Source organism: Hippoglossus stenolepis, chromosome 8 (genome assembly GCF_022539355.2).
Source record: "Hippoglossus stenolepis isolate QCI-W04-F060 chromosome 8, HSTE1.2, whole genome shotgun sequence".
NCBI classification, from domain to species: Eukaryota; Metazoa; Chordata; class Actinopteri; order Pleuronectiformes; family Pleuronectidae; genus Hippoglossus; species Hippoglossus stenolepis.
In genome coordinates this window covers 18,511,110-18,530,637 of record NC_061490.1, presented here as the reverse complement: position 1 = coordinate 18,530,637, position 19,528 = coordinate 18,511,110, and the positions used below count along the sequence as shown (strand labels likewise).

The 19,528-nt window shown below is 44.2% G+C and overlaps 1 protein-coding gene across 4 annotated transcripts in view; it reads right to left on the bottom strand.

The window, feature by feature from the left end:
* LOC118113194 (nectin-2) overlaps positions 1-19,528 on the bottom strand; it is an 82,564-nt gene that overhangs the window by 21,150 nt on the left and 41,886 nt on the right. For 2 of the 4 annotated variants that reach the window (XM_035162665.2, XM_035162668.2), the window contains exon 7: positions 12,790-17,714. The exons of the other annotated variants lie outside the window; for them this stretch is intronic. In XM_035162665.2, the coding sequence (XP_035018556.1) occupies positions 17,128-17,714 (587 nt within the window). In that variant the 3' untranslated portion in view covers positions 12,790-17,127. Of the gene's footprint in view, positions 1-12,789; positions 17,715-19,528 lie in introns of those variants that run through there. 4 annotated transcript variants of the gene reach the window in all.

The following is a 19,528-nucleotide window of genomic DNA, read 5'->3' as shown; positions in this document are numbered from 1 at the left end:
AGAGCTCAGTCACCGTCACGCCAGCTGCACTGTGTAAATGCGGGGCCGTTCTCAAAAGAAGGAAAAAGGGTGAATGTGTCACTCTCGTTCCACAGAGAGGGACACACATGTTCGACACACAGAGAGACACCCTGACACCCGGGATGTAGATTAGACTTGGTATGTTTATTACCCTCGGTGACACAGACGAAACCGGTGCCCAGACCTCTGTTCATTTGGCTGTCAGCGGAGACACAATAGGACAGTCACACTTTCTTTGACGCGCCACAGTGGAATGTTAATCACCACGCAGGCCCATTATCATCACATCCTCTCGTTCCCACCCTCCATTTGTCTTCCTTTACTTTAAAAACCTGACAAACCCATTGCTCGTTACTAGACAGTGCCATTGTTTCGCTGAGCGCACATGTAGACGGAGACAGAGACATCAGGCAGAGGAGATAAGAGGAACGGCAGCGGCGAGGGGTAGGCCTGCCTGACTGCTGACATAAATTGGGGATCATAAAAGGTGTTGTCGTAGAATTAATCTGCAAAGAATGAACAAAGTGAAGCACTGTGGGGAGGTGTGTGTGTGTGTGTGTTTATAGATGAGTAGGGGGTCGTTCTTGAATCCATAATGAAGACACAGGAGAAAGAAACATGAAACACATGACTTTCAAATGCATTCATAAAGCTTGATGAAAAGCGGACACTGATTTTTATTGGCGAGAGCATTTACACAATATGGAGCTATTGTGTATAACCTCTGTGTGTGTGTGTGTGTGTGTGTGTGTGTGTGTGAGCTGGGGAAGTGTGTGTCTCATCTGTGACATACTCCTTTGCCTTTCGCTCTGCACTCTGCTGCTGCAGCGCCTACAGGAAGTGCCACATATATCATGAATTTTATGCATAAGGCTGAATGTCAACACTGCTGTATAATTTTTGCGGAAAAATGCTAAATGTCACCAAACACCAGCCTCTCTTTCACCCCCCCACCGATGGGTGAAGCTCGCATCACCAGAGGACGTGCCGGCAGCCAGCGGCCGCCACGGCAGCCGTCAGACCCGAACCGAAAGGCTTCAACTGTACGGTACACAGTTGTGGCAGGAGCGGCGGAGTAGGCGACAAGAGAGAATGGGGGACAAGGAGGGTAATGAAAGTGGAGTTGAAGGGAGTGAGACAAGCGGTTCTGTTTACCCTACACACACACACACACAGATGCTTTTTTTACCGAAGAGGGAAAAGAAGGGAAACAATATCACGGCCTTACCACGTGATTTAATGCCTTCACATACAGTTTTATCCATTTATTTTCCCTTAAGGAGCTTGAAGGGCTGAAAGAAATCTCTTATTCTGCTCTGTCTGACAGTAGAATACGCTGTAGATCATATTTCCTCTTCTTTCATCTCTTAACTGAAGCTATAAGATCTTATACCATATAAGATGAGGGAAAAAAACACCGTCTTTGTTGTATAAAAAAATAACTTGGTATCTTTGGAAATGTTGGAATCTTTCCTACAATTTAAAAGTTGTGAGAGTTTGAATGTTTGACTGCACCAACTGCATTAAGTATTAAAGGCTGGGTTCACACAGATGATGAAATAAACATTTTTTGGTCTTGCTTCTTGTCGCGTCTGGTTGAGAAAATAGTTTTGATTTTATGGGAGCAAATTCTGTGATATGAGACTCGGATACTTTTCAAAAGCCACGTTGTGTGCACATGGTATTAACATATCGCCATCCACTGCATTCTGTGTAATCAGATAAGCAGATCGGTCAGATTTATTTCTGCTGCACTTTTTTCAGGGGAAGACTTTATAAGTACATCTGCTTTTTGTAGCTTTTGCCCAGTTTGAGTAAGCGAGGGCAGGAAGTATTTGAGTTTGCTGACCTTTCAACTCGTTCTGTGGATTGTGCACAGACTGCGTTTCCACCTGACTGAGATCTGATTACCATCTCCAGATGTGGTCTGGTGCCTTCTCATAACAAAGCTTTTGTTTTTGTTGCATTAACGATGGTGTATTTCCTGATCTAGATAAGAATGATATTGTTATTGGAAAAAGTTACTCATTGAAATCTCTCAGAACGAGAATGTGACTCAGTAGAGCACAAACTTCCACCAAGGCCCGTTACACTCAATAAAGCTGCACCAAATGTCTCACACTTATCGGAATCACTTCCTTAAAAATGTCTAAAAAATGCTTCATCTTGCAATGTTGAAGAAAGTGTTAAATAATTCTTGGATCCTCCCCCTCATTTGGATCTGCACCAAAATGTAAAAGGGTTCTTCCCTGACCCATATCCTTCCTCCCTCTTTCGTGATAAAATGTCAAGTAGTTTAACAAACAAACACAAATGAGAACATTACATTCCTTAGCGGAAGAAACCAGAAGGACACTTAGCGAGTATGCACTTCCACCCCTCGCCATGTGATAGAAAGATCCACCCGTGTATCCGGATCGCCTCCTACATTCATTGGGGGTTTCCTTGGGTCATTCCCCACCCCTCTTTAAAACTTAATGGAAATCATATTAGTAGTTTTTACATAATCTATGCTAACTAATATACAACGCTGATGGAAACACAAACTCCTTGGTTGAGGCAGTTACAACCAAAACCATCCACATTGCTTGATACTTCCTAAAAGTACACGACAAGCCTTTTTTATCATTGTGGTGAAACAACCCATTTATATTTTCTAAGAAGTCTTTAATTGTCCACACCACTCTTTTATACCCATTACACCAAAATGGGGAACAAAGAAAAAAGGAACAAACACACACACACACACCCCACAGGGGATGGAAGGACGGAGGAAAGAAAAGATAAAGAGGGAGAATAAGTTCCAGTGATGCAGATACGGCTTAAATTCTTCCTCCGAGGCAGGAGCCCACCAGCTGAGCTCCCCAAATGAAAAACTACACCCATTAATATGTATGTGGCGAGCTGGCATCAAGCATTTTCAACAACACATACACCAGCCACACACACAAACACACAAAACAGGGGACTGTGCATGTCCGCACACAAACACTTCACCAATACCAGGCAGTAAGAGTTGCATAAATAAGTTTTATGTTCTTGCATTTTGAAGCTCTAAGTTTGTGCTTATGACCTTTAAGGTTGAAAGGGTGAATAATGAGGAGCGGAGCGACTCAGCCCGAGAGGCTGCAGAGTGAAGGACGGAGATGGAGGGATGGCTGAAAGAAAGAGAGAAAGTAAGAAAGAAGAAATATGAGGGCGCTGCCATCTCATTTCTCCTCCCTCCGGCTCCCCCAGCTGTTGTTCTCCCTCTCTCTTTCTTTCTTTCTTTCTCTCTCTCTCTCTCTCTCACTTTTCATTGTCACTCATCCCTCCAATCACCCCTAAACCACTTGTGCTGCATGCCCGACCACCCCCCACCGCCCTCCCCTCCACTCCCCCACTCGCTCTCTCCCTCTCTTTCTTTCTCCATCCACACAAATGACTCAGTGAAACAGGTCAAGTGTTACAAAATTCCCCCTGCAGCTCAACCTGCCTAATACGAGGCCTGGCTCATTGCACCAAGACAAGTAATACATTGCCTCCTCGCTGAGAGGGGTTGGGGGGGCTCGAACACACCAGAGCGCCAACATCAACACACGGTGAATGTGAACTGAGGAAATGTCTAAACATTTGCATACAACCATTTTTACATGTGTCAAATAGCTACAGCCACATTTATCCAATTTGTTTTTCCAGTTAAAGATGTCTGAAACTAATTTCAACTACTTCACTAAACCGTCTTTTACATTCAAATTAGTGGGTATACGTGCTGTTTTAAGGAAACGCTAATAAACCCCCTAAAATCATTGTAAACTGAGACACTGTCTCACCAGCCAGAGAGAAAACCTGTGATTACTGTAGAATCCTTTGATCTGGGAGTGAACGCCAATTGTACCCATTCCCACTGCAGACAATAATCACATTTTAGTAGGTGTTAGTGTTTTTTTTTTTGCAAGAGTAACAGAAAAATACTGTTGTGTTTGTCTTTTCCAAACAAACAGGAAAACATCACATCCTCATCCTGTTAAAGGAACTGAAACAATTCATTCAGTGACCGAAAAATAACCTGCAACTGTTGAGTTTCTCCAAGCAAAAAAATCTAATTCAATCACAGACTATTCAGAATTTGGAGGATTTCTAACTTCTCTATGTCTTTTTTGCGATATGAAACTGAATATTTTTGAATGCTCAATTTCTACCCAGAGAGAAAAACAAGCCATTTGAAGACACCCCTCTCAACTTTTAGGATATTTCTGATGATTTCTGACATTTTGTTTTTACAGTATGAATCACAAACAATCTGCAGATTAATCTAAGTAAGAAAATACTTATTAACTGAAATTCTATTGGGTAAACACTACAGTGTGAAAACTGGGAAGAAGCCACGTTTAACCACACACTGCCAAAGTCTCTTTGTACCTCTCCCACCTCTCCATGCTAATGAATTGCAATTGGGCGACAGAAAAGCCTGAAGCACTGGTGTAAAAGTGGCATTAAGAGGAGGACAGCAGAGTAAAGGGCCTTAAAATAGGATAAATGACCGGGGAAAAACTGAAGTCAATGCACACACTTGGCCTTTCACACACCCAGAAACACACCGTGCTCGACACTACAATATGCAAGTATGTTTGCTCTGCAGGCAGAGTGCCGGGATATAGAAATCTAACAGCTCCATATATCAGGATGGTGGGGACCTGTGGAGGATAAACGACCTGCGAGCAGTACCTGGACAGTGAGTGTAATACACAGATAAATAACCGGGAACTGGGAGCGATATGATGACACACAGACTCCCGGAGAGAAAATGTAAACCGCTGCACTCGCACACAGTGATAAACCGACCAGAAATGTACGGATGGGACCAAAGCACGCACTTGTTTGTAAGAGTTGTGTTTGTCTGAAGCTCCCGGGAATGATGGTCGTTTGGGAGGGTAATGACTTAGGAAACTGAAATGTACTGGAACATAAATTAATCAAATTCTGGGCCCTGCATGCATGCAGCCTGTGCGTGCTCTGTACTGTCTATTTTTGCACTTCACACGCTATTGTAAGTGCACAACAAAGAAGTTCCAGCTATTACACACAGAGGAAAACATAATTCTGCTCTAATGTTTCCACCCCCTGCTCCTGTTGGAGGCAGGGCGGTCAAATCACAGCGCCGAGGGTGGGATGAACCAGTTATTACTGTCAAGGTGGCAAAGATCACATTCACATTTGTGAGAGCAATAAACGACTCCTGTTTATAAACACTTCACGTAGAGAGGGTCTGTGATGCCAAAAGCCAAATTTGAATAACGTTTAATTTCCTCCTCTATGATAAGACCTTTTGTCCGTTCAGGACCATTTTATCCCATCACCGCCCAGAGCTGACAGTTGAAGGGACAGGGGATGGTGCAGCGTCGCTGTGCTTCGCATGGCAATGCGGAGCTCTTTCTAAAATCTACACTCGTCCTCGTATTCGACACAGAAATGCTCTTCAGGGCTGCTTCCAATGATTCCTCCACCGAGGGGTTGAGGGACGGGCGACATTGTTAAAATCACTGAACACGCTGTAGCAGAGGAGGGGCCACAGACATACAGGAGAGCCACAGCATGTGTTGTAGTCCTGGATCGCCACAGTCACCCTTCATGGGACCAAGTGGATTTGAAGCCTCGAGTTTGGGATTTTGTCGAGCGCCATCTTGTTTTTTTGGAACCAGAAGTAACCATATTAGAAAAGACCCTGCACGCCCACCCACTACTGCAACCTGCATCCGTTGTACAGTACTAGCTGTCAATCACATGTACAAATGCCTCAATGAGACCATATTTTATTGTATATTTTACTCTATATGGGACCATAATTTACTAAATGGTCATAATGTATTTAATAATACTTGAAACTAACTATCGAGACGATAAACTCCTTATCAAAATGTTTATTGATGTTATAAATCAACGGAAATGTAGATTCATCTTCTGGAGTCGCCCTCTGCTGGTCTTTTAAGAGAATACAGGTTTCAGGCACTATCGCATTGGCTTCTCTTTCCACACACTGGGTCTACGTGCATTTACAGTCTATGTACATATGTAAATATACACAGGCATGAGTGTTAAGGACAGCGTCTGGCAGCTTGGAGTGGTTTAATACTGTGTGTTTCTTATAATTAAAAGGTTAAAATAATTAATCAGTGTATTTTCACCTTTATAATAGTGCCTCTGATTTCAACAGCAACAGATTGGAGAAATGAGAAAAGAGGAAGTGGAATGATTAGTGAGGATTTTACACCCTGGGACTGGTTGGACAGCGCTGCCTGTAATAATTCAAAAGACACACACATACAGGGCTACACGCACACAAAAAAACACACAAAATCGCACACGTCCTTTAACAGGTTTTACAATGCCCCAACATTTAGTCCACGGCAGACGATGAGACGATAGGAGCCGCAGAGAAGAGGAAGGGGCAGGAGAAGTGATTACAGCGAAAAGAGATGTCTCGATAAGACGACAGACATTTAAGATGAATAGGGAAGCAGTCTGTGGATATAAAGGAGGCGATGACACATGCACATGAGCACACACCACACACAATCTCATGAAGGTCTGACAGTTCTCTGTGCACTAGAGGCTGTTATTTCACGTCAAACAAAGAAAGCAGAGAAGACTTGAACTCTGCAGGGGAACCGGCCAGTGCAGATAAAAATCACTGCTGATGAAGGCTCGCAGTCCGGTCTACTTCCCCACATTGTGTGTAGCAACACACTTACACTGGAAATACAGACAATACAGAAACACAGAACTGCAGGGGGATGACTAGTGTTTAGTGTTGAATATGCATTTATGCAAATTGTGTTAAATAAACTATACATTATATTAAGCATTTATAATAAAAACATACTGTATCATAATGTATCTTATGATATTATATAAGAATACAATAATAATGTAGTCGCAAAATGGTATAGTTATATTTTAATATGTGATACATGGTCGAACTATAGCAATATAATTTATTTATTGCAAACATATATATTTGGCGTTGCAGAACATTTTGAGAAGAGCACGTCTTATCTTAATTTCTTTCTGATAATTTTGCTTAATTTATATGTGCTGTTGCCTGCATGTCTCTGTCTTAATGGTAATTCATTTCAAAACCAGAGCATAATGTCATTGATATCATGATAAACAAATAAATTTAAGTGATATAAGTAGGGGTCACATTGTCATCTAACATCCAAACACCTAACGGAGGAGAGATACACTCAACACTACAAATATTAGTTATTCAACAGCAAACAGAAACTTTTTTTTTTCTGGTTAAACTCCCACACACACAACACAGCCTGCATTTGCAAGCATATTCCATACTGTGAGGCAGGCAAACATCTGCACAGCAGTTACATGCACAAATGAACATGAGCACAATCATCCAGCATTTACTCGACTTGGCAGTCCCCAGGAGACAATCTCAAGTCCCTCACACCAAGTATTTGCAGACCGATTTTTGTTTTCTTTATCTTCATATTCATCTCTCATTCTGTATGTTTGGATCTGAGTGTATGCAGGCGTGCGTGTGTCAGTGCGTGCATGTACTTTGTAAGAGCTGCCTGTTGAGACGGTGAATTAAACAGCAAGTGCATTTGATCTGCAATGCACTCCAGGGCAAATATACACAAAATGACACACACACACACACACACACACACACACACACACACACACACACACACACACACACACACACACACACACACACACACACACACACACACACACACACACAGCATCAAAATCATTTCCGTCACAGAATCTATTCTTAGGAGCAGCAACAAACCATTCTTTCCCTGATATAAATCTCTTTTATTCATACACACACACACACACAAACACACACACAGACAGACACGTGCACACTTAGCTCAAAGCTACACTCCCTGGTGGTCATACTGCATTCACATAATGTTCTTTGTTTTTCATTTTCCAGAACAGGATTTGTTCCAGGTAAGTCACCGCATGAAGACCTTTTGTAGCTTATTTAACTCTTGCACACACGCAAGCATCTTCCATCTGGTCCAGGTTGGTGTTTGTGCAGATGCGTTGAGGTCAGCGGCGTTCTGAGGATGTCAGAGCTTCTCTCCGTCTCTCTGTCACACACAGACAGACAGACAGACGAAACGTGCACGCACACACAATGTGCGATCTGGTAGAAGCTAAATCAACACAGCTGCAACAACTCAGCGCTCATCATCCTCCTCCCTTCGCTCAGCCGTCTCCACTCCATCTTTAATCAGGCTTCTCCTCCCTTCCTCTGTTCTTATTTTCGCCCTTTTGCTCTCTCCATCCTCCCAAACTCCTCCTCTCATCTTCTCCCTGTTTATTCAATCTTGCATCAGTCACTGTTAAATTTATACACCAGCTCGCTGTCTGTAGCTTCTGCCAAAACACAAGGCCTCAGATCTCAGCCCCGCACGTCCTCCTCGCTCTCCACACATCATGGACGCCCTCTGTGCCCTCCCTCCATAGCACCACCCTCATTCTATCGCTCTCTCCCTGCCCTTCTCTGCCCTCCCAGCAGTTGGCCAAGCATGTGCTACCTCGGGGAGAGACGTGCCTCATCCAACAATGCACTGCAACCACCCTGTTACCTCCAAGCCCCTGTCAGCACAGGACAGGAAGAGTAAACGCCCTGTGGCCTCCAGGGGAAACAGGAGCATCCACTTCGGTCTGTCTGCCTGCCTGCGTGTGTATTTATCAGTGTGTGTCTGTGTAGCAGAAACACATCAACACACTCAATGACCAGAAGCCAGGAGATCGGATGTTGTAGTTTACCGCAAAGGGAAGAGGAATCATAGGATTTCCAATTTCCTGTGATAATTTACAAATGTGACTTCCTCTGTACTTTGGTTTTACCTGCTTTGCTTAAGATGATAACAATATTGTCTAGGTTGCTACAAATAAGATTCAGGTAGATTTAAATCTCCCTCTTCAAAGTCACTGCATGTTTCAAGATTAAACAATGGATGAGTGGCTGTTCTCCCGAGGATTCACCAAATACAAGCTCAACAAATGTAAACAAACTTAGACGAGAACACAGATTAGAACAGATATGATCGTCCCATCATTTCCACAAAAACACCGACTGCACCAACGTCTTGAGCCAATTTAACCTTCACAAACCACCGTGGCAAGAAAATAAACGGAATCTGTCACAATCTGGCTCAGACAGTGTGAAATTAAGTTTAAAATATACTGATTTAAATTTATTGAAATGATTTAAATTGTATTTAAATGAAACAAGGACATGTGAGCAAGATAACAAAGAGTGAAAGTAATAACTGGGTGTGGGAAATACAGCACAGTACTGTGAGACTTTGTACTGTGAGGTTACAGTACTGAATATTATTTCTTCATTCTGTGAAGTAGCTTTGAAAACCTTGAAAGGAAATATATAAATATCTAAGTCATTAATATTACTATTATTATCATCATTCATTTGAGCTACAACATGGATTGAAATGACATTTTTCAGACTTTCATGGTCCTTGGAAGATGATTCCTACTGATTTCAGTGATCCTCACCTTGTGGTGCAAATTTAGTTTTGAGTGAAATGCTTCAACAACTGTTGAATTTATATTAAACTTTTAATCATTTTGGTGACCCCCACCATTTTTAATCTAGTGCCAACATGGTCCAACACTTAAATAATAAAACTATATTTTTATAAAATATGTCCAGCAGCCTCAGCTAGTGCGAGTTAGCATGGTTTCAGTCCACATACTGGCCATGCGACCTTTAACTTTGACCACTGAAATCTAATCAGTTCGTCTTTGAGTCCAATGAATGTTTGTACCAAATTTAAAAAGGTCTCTCTCGAGGCAAACAAGGGTTTTGTGAGGTCACAGTAACTTTGACCTTTGCTCCCAAATTACAATCAGTTCATGTTTGTGTCCAAGTGAATGTTTTAACCACATTTGAAGACATTTCCTTAACGTGTTCACAAGAAAGGGACGTTATGCAGACAACCTGAAAACATGATTCCTCTGGCCTCTGGCTGTTCACTTTCATGCTCAACATCAGTATTGTTACTGAGAGCATAATTGCATGCTGACATGAGCATTTAGCTCAAAGTACCACTTTGCCACAGAGCAGCTATAAAGAGGTGCTAGCTGGAGACACTTGGTCTTATTGTACAGTATGAAGAGAAAAGGCATCTGGCGTTAAACTCTGAAAAACTCATCTAACCCAGCAGACATCAGCAGACACTTGTTATCTGTCCTTGTGATGCTCTGTCAGATTTATACTGCAGCCATCTTCATCGTCTCACCCTCCTCAGGAGCTTTTCTCCGTCAGTCTATTCTTCAGCAAATGAACATGTGCAGGGATTGAGGTCAGACTGACTGACTGACTTGGCCAGTACATTCCATTGTTTTGCCATAAAAACTCCTTAATTGCCTCGTCTCCGTGCCGAGGGTCACAAAGTCTGTTAACACATACAACTATTCCAGTAACTGTAGCCGGAGATTTGAGGATTCACCACAGGCAAAGAAAGAGCCGATAAAAAAATATGCAGGAAGCTTCTTTCATAATTGGGGTCAGAGGCAGACACTTGCTTTAATCCTCGTCAACGCCCAGGTCACTGCATCCATCACTCAGACATCCATGCAACAGGCCTGGCCATTCATCACTCACTCTGGGATTTATTAGTCAGGCCTGGAGCTGGAGGGTGAGAGGTTAAATGAGGAGCAGTGCGTTAGCAGTTATCAGCATAGAGACGAGAGTAGGTGTCTCTAACCCCCACCCAACCCACACCCACACCCACACACACTCAAATGTTTAAATCAACACTGTGCCAGAGCATTGCTGCCGGAGCTGAAGTTCAATATAGAGCTATAGAAAATACATATGTAGACAGTACACACACACACACACACACTAATCTGATAACACTTCCTGAATCCATGGTCACTTTCACACTTGCAAACATTCTATAGCGATCTGATCTGTACGAACCCAGCGCAGCACTCAGCGGGTGTCTAAACACGAACATACTTCTTCAGCACACTGCATGAACAGAGGACACGCTCACATGCTCACTGTCAAATATGGCAAGCGCGCGCACACACACACACACACACACACACACACACACACACACACACACACACACACACACACACACACACACACACACACACACACACACACACACACACACACACACACACACAAACAACTTAGAATAAACAGGGCCACTACCAGCTAGCCGTCTTGCCCAGGGGCACTGCACCATGTCTCATCACTGTAAGCTAATGTTCAACACAGTGGTGGTGCTCGGCGTAGCTGCTGTCACTTTGGCTTCATATCCAGGTTATTTGCACGGCGTTCATTTAGACCAGGTTTCTCGTCACGGGGTCACCACTTATGAGGTGAATACCTTTTCTCCTGTCTGACGAATGCAGACAAAAATGCAAGTGATGCACAAGCTTTTACCCCCGTCTGCAGCTTAAAAGCATTTTCTGCTGCGCCCGTGTCTTTTACATTCAGCTAGAAAAACCAAAGGAGTCAGTGTGTGTCTGTGTGTAAGTGCTCTCTATCTCGCCAGCCTCAAATCCAAAGCAATTAGAGAGGCCAGATGGTGGGCTGGACTCACAGTAAATGGCTGTGCATTGACAGAAGAAGCTTGCTACAAAAATGAACTGTGACAAAGAGCCAGGATGACACACACATGCACACACACACACACACACACACCCCCCACGCACACACGATGGGCTCATCGAGGACACACTGCCATAACCGCCATAAACCGACTGTCAATGTTCTGAGGACGTTAACAACACAACTTGATTTTTGTTTTTCGGTGGGGACACAGAGGGCGTTATTGTATGTTGACCAAACACGGCAGGTGCACACACACGCATGACCTCGCACATGCACTCACGGGCCACCACATTCATAGATAAACCTGTACACACATGGACAACCCTCACCGTGGCCTTTTGTTAAAATTTGACCAAACCAGTTTGGTTTTGTCACAGTTCAAACAATGCAGCCTTTGAGAGGCGCTCCATTCAGCCAGTTTCAGCTTGGCCTGCACATTCCCCCACTGAAAACACAAACTGCCTCCCTGCAGGAAAACCACTGAAGCTACAGTGCAACATTCCTCGACTCGGTCCTCTCCTCGCTGCGTCTGTGCAGAATGTTTTCCCTGAGAGGTGTTCGGGGCCCCGGTGAGAATAATGATTATACATCTCGAAATGAGAGTGCATGTGCTCTTCATTATAGTCATGCTAAGGTGAAAAAATCTGAAACATGTGCCCTTTAAACTACTACAGCATGCTCCTTCATACACCTGTTACCAAGGCAGCAAGTTAACTGCAGCCAACCAGGATACATATACAAATCAGCGATACTGGGAGGAGGTGGAGCTTCAGCACAGCACAACTGTAACCGACAAAATGGCTTCTCATATTTCTGAGCTCAGTTTCCCATAAGCCCGTTATCGCACTTGTGTTGGCACAAACGCACAGATTTATCAAAGCTGAAACAAGACAAACAGCCCGACCAGGAAATGAGTGAGAAAAAAAATAGCAGCAGGTTTCTGTGTGTGGAGTGAGAATGATGGGTGACAAGAAACAGAGGCCACTTCATAACCCAATCAATGAATCTATAAATCTAATCAGTGAGAATCAATGACTGGCGCTTCAGTTCAATCCGGCTCCTCAATCATCCACGATAACCTGAAGTGTTAAAGAGGCGGAGGGAAGACGAGGGGAAACAGATACCACACGCTGCAACGCTGGGACATTTGAAAACTCAAGAAGTCTTTAATAGCAACCAAATACGAAAAAATATAGAAAGACTTGACACAAAATAGTGACAACTGTAATTCGGTCTTTTTTAAAAGAACAAAAAACAAATTTAAAATTAAAAAAAGATACAAAAGAGAAAAACACCTTTTACACAGAGCAGTCAATAATAAAAAGCACATTTTGGGGTAAGACTTTTTTCGACGTGTGTACAGTTCATTTGTATAGAAGAAGCACATTTGCCAGTTTTGGCAGCAATCACAGCGCAGCAGTCATGAATAAAGCACTCAGAAAACATAAATTATAAAGCACTGCAAAATAACAGAAAAGAGGAGAAACTGTAATAGGAGAAAATAAATTCTTCATGCTTGCCGTCACTGAGAAATACACAAACGTGACACCATAAATTAGTAATTTTCCTCTGCTACATATTTATATATTTATACTATGTACACAGGAAGGTTTTCTCTTTTTGTTTTCTTTGACGAGTGAGATGGGAAACGTTAAGGCTTTGATTAGTCATCAGATGTGTGGAGCCGAAGAAAAAGCAACAGTATGTGGCTTTCTGGTTAAAAAAAACAGAAAATATTGGACAGTTTCACAATTTAACCTTGTGCTAGAGCCAAGACCAGTATCGTGGATTTCTCTAAAAGCATTTTGTCTGATAACTTTTACTTGGGTGCAGAGGTCAGTGGCAAGAGTGTGTGTGCATTTGTGTGGAGGTGGTCGCGGTGCCGCAGGTGGCAGTGAGAAAAATTGAAAACAGACGTTTGGAGCCGAGTAAGAAGTTGAGGAAATCTAAAATGAATCCTGCAGGAGGAGGAGGTCAGCGCAGTGGCTTTTTTAAAATTTTTTATAGAGGCTTATATCTCATGTGTAGAACAAAAGTGGGACGGACACATGAGAAACTGTTTCCTAAAAAGTCTGTTGCTCTGACAGGAGGTGAGAGGTGTGCATCCCTGAATGTATGTGGCAGCCTTTGTTCTACTTGGTCAATGTTTTGAAAACGGGGTTGGACTATTTGCGGGAATGGAGAGCAGCGGAGCGGGGAACGCATCGTGCTGCAATTCTTTCCACTCTAACAGGACACAGTATATGTCCTGACGGAGCCACTGGGCAAGAAGGGAAAAAAGTTTGTGTGTGACTCTGTGTGTTTGTGTGCAGCTATGCATGCGTATTTGTGTGGGCTTGTGTCAGGAGATGGCAGAGTTGTCAGGTATGAGGTGTCTTCTGCACAGTTTGGCTGTGGGAGTGAGCATAATGAGAGTGACTGAGGTTTTTTTTTGTGTGTGGGCGAATGTTTCTCTGCATTCTGCAGATGTGTACGTACAGTACATATGTATATGCACAGTGTGTGTGTGTGTGTGCATGTGAGTCTTCCAAATGCACAATAATACCCCGGTTTGCCAGGTTTCCGTGGTGACAAAAGGGTGGCTATTCAGGTTACAGCCCCAACGTCAGAGATAGAGATGTCCCTAAGCCCCAGAGCATCAGGAAAACACACACTGACAACTACACACACACACACAGAGCCAACAAACAGACCATCTCTAGTGTGGTTAAAGTTTTGAGTACTGTGTGTATTTCTGTATTGTGCAGGGCATCTGTCAAGGAGAGGGAGAAGCCAATTGTGCAAAAAAAAATAAATAACTGTGCTTGTGTGGAAATGCAGGCAATGCTATCTTGCACATATAAAATATACAAGCATATATTATTTTAGGCTTCAGGTAAACTAAGCTCAGTCAGTTCAGTGTGTTAAAAACAACCAAACTGCTGAGGTACTCATTAAAAGTTACATTCTGAATGCCCTCTGAGACATGTGGCCTTACGGGTTCTTCATCACCACTTCCACAGCACTGGCAACACCGGCTCCATTGATCTGATATTTACATTTTTCATAAATATCCACATTTTCACGAGAAAAATAAAAATGCTTACATATATAGTACACAGATACCTGACACCAAAATGTACATACAGCAGTTTTGTCCCTTGTCACGATTTTTTCTTTTTCTTACCCCCCCCCAAGTATTACCCTCATTACACTCTTTGCAGTGGTGACACACACAAGTGCAAAAATAAGTAATGCATTTTTATTTTGAGTGGTTGCGACAGATCACCTGTGTTCAGTAAATGTACTGTACCCCAGTTTGACAGGAGCTGCATTTATGTAGAAACTAAGGCCATTAGACAATAATCCTGTTGAACACACCGGCTTACAATATGCCAGACGGTGCTCAACCACTAAACGCTGTCTCTATTTTTGTCGTCTGCCTCCTAGTCTCTCTCCACCTCTCTAAAGGTTAACAGCCATCACAATGGCAAGCGAGGACTGTCCAACTCTATTCACGTCTATAGTTCAAGGGTAGAAACAGCCGTGATAAGAAATGCGGGCAAGTGCAGTCATCCTTGCCCTTGGCAATGGGTCACCCTGCGTTTGACCTCATGACCTGCAGCGCACGGCAACCCAGATCTTTGCTGGGCCACCGCAGAGGTCAGTACAGTCATCTCGACCATGCTCCCCCCCTAATTCCCAGTGGGTCAAAGGGGAGTTGATTAGAGGTCCAGGGAAAGCGTGATTAGAGGAGCTGCAGTGGAGCCTCTCTCCAAGATTGTCCATCACAGTCATCCAGTGGCAGATACAGTGACGCACGCACGTGTACACACTGAGCCTCAAAGACGGCGGTGCACAGCAGCCGCAGCACAATGTTTCTTTGAGTCGGCCTCAGGTGGCTCGTTACAAGGATAAATTAACAGTCAGGGAACAATCAGCCCCGAAGCTGCATCGTAAAAGACTTGTTCCCTGCTTGTTGCCTGTGAGTCAATATGACTCCCATAGCTTTAGTGTGGACGCAACCTTTTATGTTTCCCGATCAATTCACTACATTTAACAACATCCGCTAACGGAAAGAAATATTACACGACCTCATTGAAAATCTATCGAAGCTGACGCGGCCACACGTTGGAGGTGGGGTGGGGTTATAACGACTCCTCGTATAGGAGGAGGTGGTAAGAGTCTGTGCGGTGGAGTGAACATGGCCACTCCAGGTGGATTAGTCAGTCCTGGCATGTCAGGGCAGGCTGGGCGGGAATAGAGTAAGTGGGCCGTTTGACACATCAGGAGCAGTAAAATACTTCCCTGGTCTCCGTGGCCCTGACCTCGACACTGCCCCGGATAAATCATAAACTCCCCATAAACACTGGGAGAGAGGGGTGAAGAGAGGGAGTGATGGAGGGATGATAGAGAGATTGAGGTGGGAGGAGGGTGCAATCGCCACGTCATAAACGATAAGTGGTGGCAATCTGTTGGTCCCGGCTAAGCGAGCGACTTCACGGCTCATTACCAATCAAGCCCCTCCTGTCAGGAGCGCTCCGAAGAGACAGGGACGAGGAGGAAGAGAAAAAGAAGAGACGTGCTCCTCTCCAGTCCTCCTGCATCCCTCTCTCCATCCCTTGACCCTGTCACATTGGCTACATCTCACTCCCTCATCTCTTGTTTTCCATCTTTTACCTCCAGGCACGGCACAAAAGTTTGCATTTGAATACCTTGTTTAGAACATGGTTCCAACTCTGCAAACTTACTTTGTTAAAATCAGCTGCCACTGCATTTGTGCAGCAGATAAGGGTCAAATATTGTTTTTTTAAAATTGTGTGAATTCAAGTGTCTACTGTGATGGATTGCTGCCGTTGTTTTTATTTTTTTAAGTTTGAGAGGAAGGTGGAGAGAGTGGAAAGGAGAACTCGCCAGACGTGAGAAAACACATTGTTCTCTTCTCTAAAATCACTTGATGGTTACTGTCTAAACCTTTAGATGTTTTTCCCACAAACCCATCACTAGCTACTAACTACCAACCAGCTGTCAGAGCACAACGCATTACCAAAACAAAAGGTTTCCCACAGGAGGCAAAACTGAAGTGCTTGACAACCCCTTCTAAGGTTTTGGTGAAGATAAGAGTGAATATGCATGTGCGATGCCTCCTCTATAGCAAAGCTTATATCATGATTCCATTATTTTCCTCCTACACTACATAGTTTCACTCCTTTAGTCTGTCGAGGGTTCTTGTCAGTGTCCCAATGAGAGCGATGAGCAGAAGTGGTGGGAGACAGGTTGTTTCTTTTCTGTTTGATTTTCACCTCTCAGGGACCAGACATCAGCAACACTCTGGGGCTGCGCTGTGATTAATAACAAGATATATTTAAAATCAATTTTCAAAAATAAAAGTGGAATCATCTTCTCGTTTCTTTCAGACAGGAAACCACAAAATCTTCGGGAGGGATCCTCCATCACTCTTTTTTCTCCTCTTTCCGTCTCCTCCTCCTCCTCCTCCTCCTCTATACGTAAACTGCAGTCCGTGAGATGACGGAGCCATCCCGCTGGGACTCCATGTCGTCATCCATGTAATCTCCGATCATATCTTCCTGGTCGTTGTGTGGGCGGAGCTGAAGGATGGGGGCACCTCCAGTGAAGTTGTCATACCTCTCCTCGTCCTCCAGCTCATCAAACTTCCTCCTCTCTGCGTCATCTAATTCATTGCTCAACAGGATGTCTTGGGCGGTGGGTGTCGTGGCGGCGACTTCAGGCCGACTTCCCATGGTGAGAGGCTGGTGGTGGTTGTTTTTCTCTCCGAGGGCCTGGTGGGACGAGCTCTCGTTGTAAACATAGATGGGCCCGTTGTTGTTCCCGCCCCCCACGCCGCCGGTTCCCGCACCTCCGCTCGTGCCATTCTTGCTGGCCTTCTTGCCTCCGCCAAATATGCGCGTCTTCATGTCACTGCCGCCATTGGCACGGTAGCCCTGCTGTTGCCTGCGGCTACGGGTGACGAGCACGGCAATGAGAGCGGCGACCAAAAGGAGGGCCAGCAGGGAGCCAATCACAGCTCCCGCCACCACGCCAGCATTGGATGGGTTCACTGTGGGCTCTGTAGGAGGGAGGAGAGGCGGGGAGGGAGAAAAGGGAAGAAAAGGAATATGGTTGAGAGAGGGGTGGAAAAAAAGAGAACAGTGTGAAACACAGAGAGAGGGCAAGGAGAATAAAAGAGAGAGCATAAAAAGGTGACACAGGAAACGGTAATGTCAAGGAAAAACGACAAAGGGGAAGAGGAACAAGGAGAGAAAGCAGGGGTTGGATGATGTCAGTGGTGCTGGTCTGAGCTGGACTCAGTCAAGTGTGTAAAAGTGTTGAGGTGTCAGTACAGTCAAGTGTGTGGGTGTGTGTGTGTGTGTGCGTGCGCATGTTTGCTGAGCTTCCTGCTACACTGACATTTCCTCCTCTTCCCTCAGAGCTGCTCCTGTCCCCATTCCCACAGCCACGCCACAACAACGTCTCGGCCACGTTGCCCCTCGTGTTGTCCTTGAACAGCGAGGGTCTGTCAAAGGGATCAGCCACAAATCACACGGTAGGGCAAGACGCGCACGCACACACAATTTCTGAAGGAGCGGTAAATGTCGTGCGCAAGGCAGAACAGGTGGAGGCCATGCAGGGGAGGTTATGATGGATTGAGGAAGGGAGGGTGGAAATTGGATGAAGAACGTGAGGAGGAGGAGGAGGAGGAGTAGGAGATGGTAGCGGGTTGAGTGAGTGACAAAGTGACACAGCGGAATGACAACTCCTCCTGGAAGCCATGAACAAAGAGCAGGGGGACAGACTTGCACCCCTCTCCGCTCCTGTCAACCACAGGCACTGCTCGAGTGCACGTCAGTCCTACACGTGTGACCATTTTTACTCCGGCTCCAGTGAACACACAATATAAAAGAAGCCATTTAAGTTCGTTTTAAATCACACAAAGGCTTTGTTACAGTGCAAATTGGCTAAGGAAAGTGTGAATACAATCAGGGCTCCGCCATTCGACACACAGTGTCTCTGGCTGCGTCTGTGGGTTAAAAAAAACTCCAGGGAGAAGTAGTAGTGTCTAAATCAGGCTTGTGAAGACATCCCATATGACTTGTCAGGCATATAGTGCTTTCTCTGAACTCGCACTTCCCATTCCCTTGACATCTTTCTGCAGTGATATTAGAGCAGCATTTCAAAGCAGGTATTTGGCCAGCAAGAGATAGGACTGCCTTTGTAGACAAGAGAACCCACAGTTCAGACTAAGGCTTGGTATTGTTTGAAACTTTTGAATTCATGGTGGCTATAAGACGCCTAAGTTTCAGAACTAAAATTAAAGTTGGTTTTTTTTACTATAGAGAATACAGTTATGTTTTTGTACTAAAGAATTTTCTTCTATTTGTCAAAAAGAGTGCAGTGCAGTGTTTGGAATGTGTTTGTTTGGCCCGTGGTGAATCTGGTTGCAGTTTTCTTTCTGAAACAGCCGCAGCGAGTAAAGACCTGCTGCAGGAATCAGTCCACAGAACCCTGAAGCTGCTCCCCCGCTGCTGCACGAAGAGCTGTTCGACCGCAGAACCCCGAACTGGAGAATCAGCTGTTGTTGCCGTTGTCATGAACGCACTGTTGTTGTGATTGACGTAGTTGAGTCCCAGCGCTCTGCTGGTCGTCTGTTTATTCATATTATAATATTGATACATTGACCGAAGTCCAAATTGCACCAAATTTGACACTGCACTTCCTTGTGTTCTTAAAAAATACAGTGTGAAGCCAATAGGATGAACAGTTCTCCAGATTTGCTGATATTTCTGGAATTAGTCGAAAGACAAACATCTCAAATTAATACGTTTAGTTAACAGCAATATAGAACTTTGTATTAAAACAATAACATTAGAACTACAGTCCAAA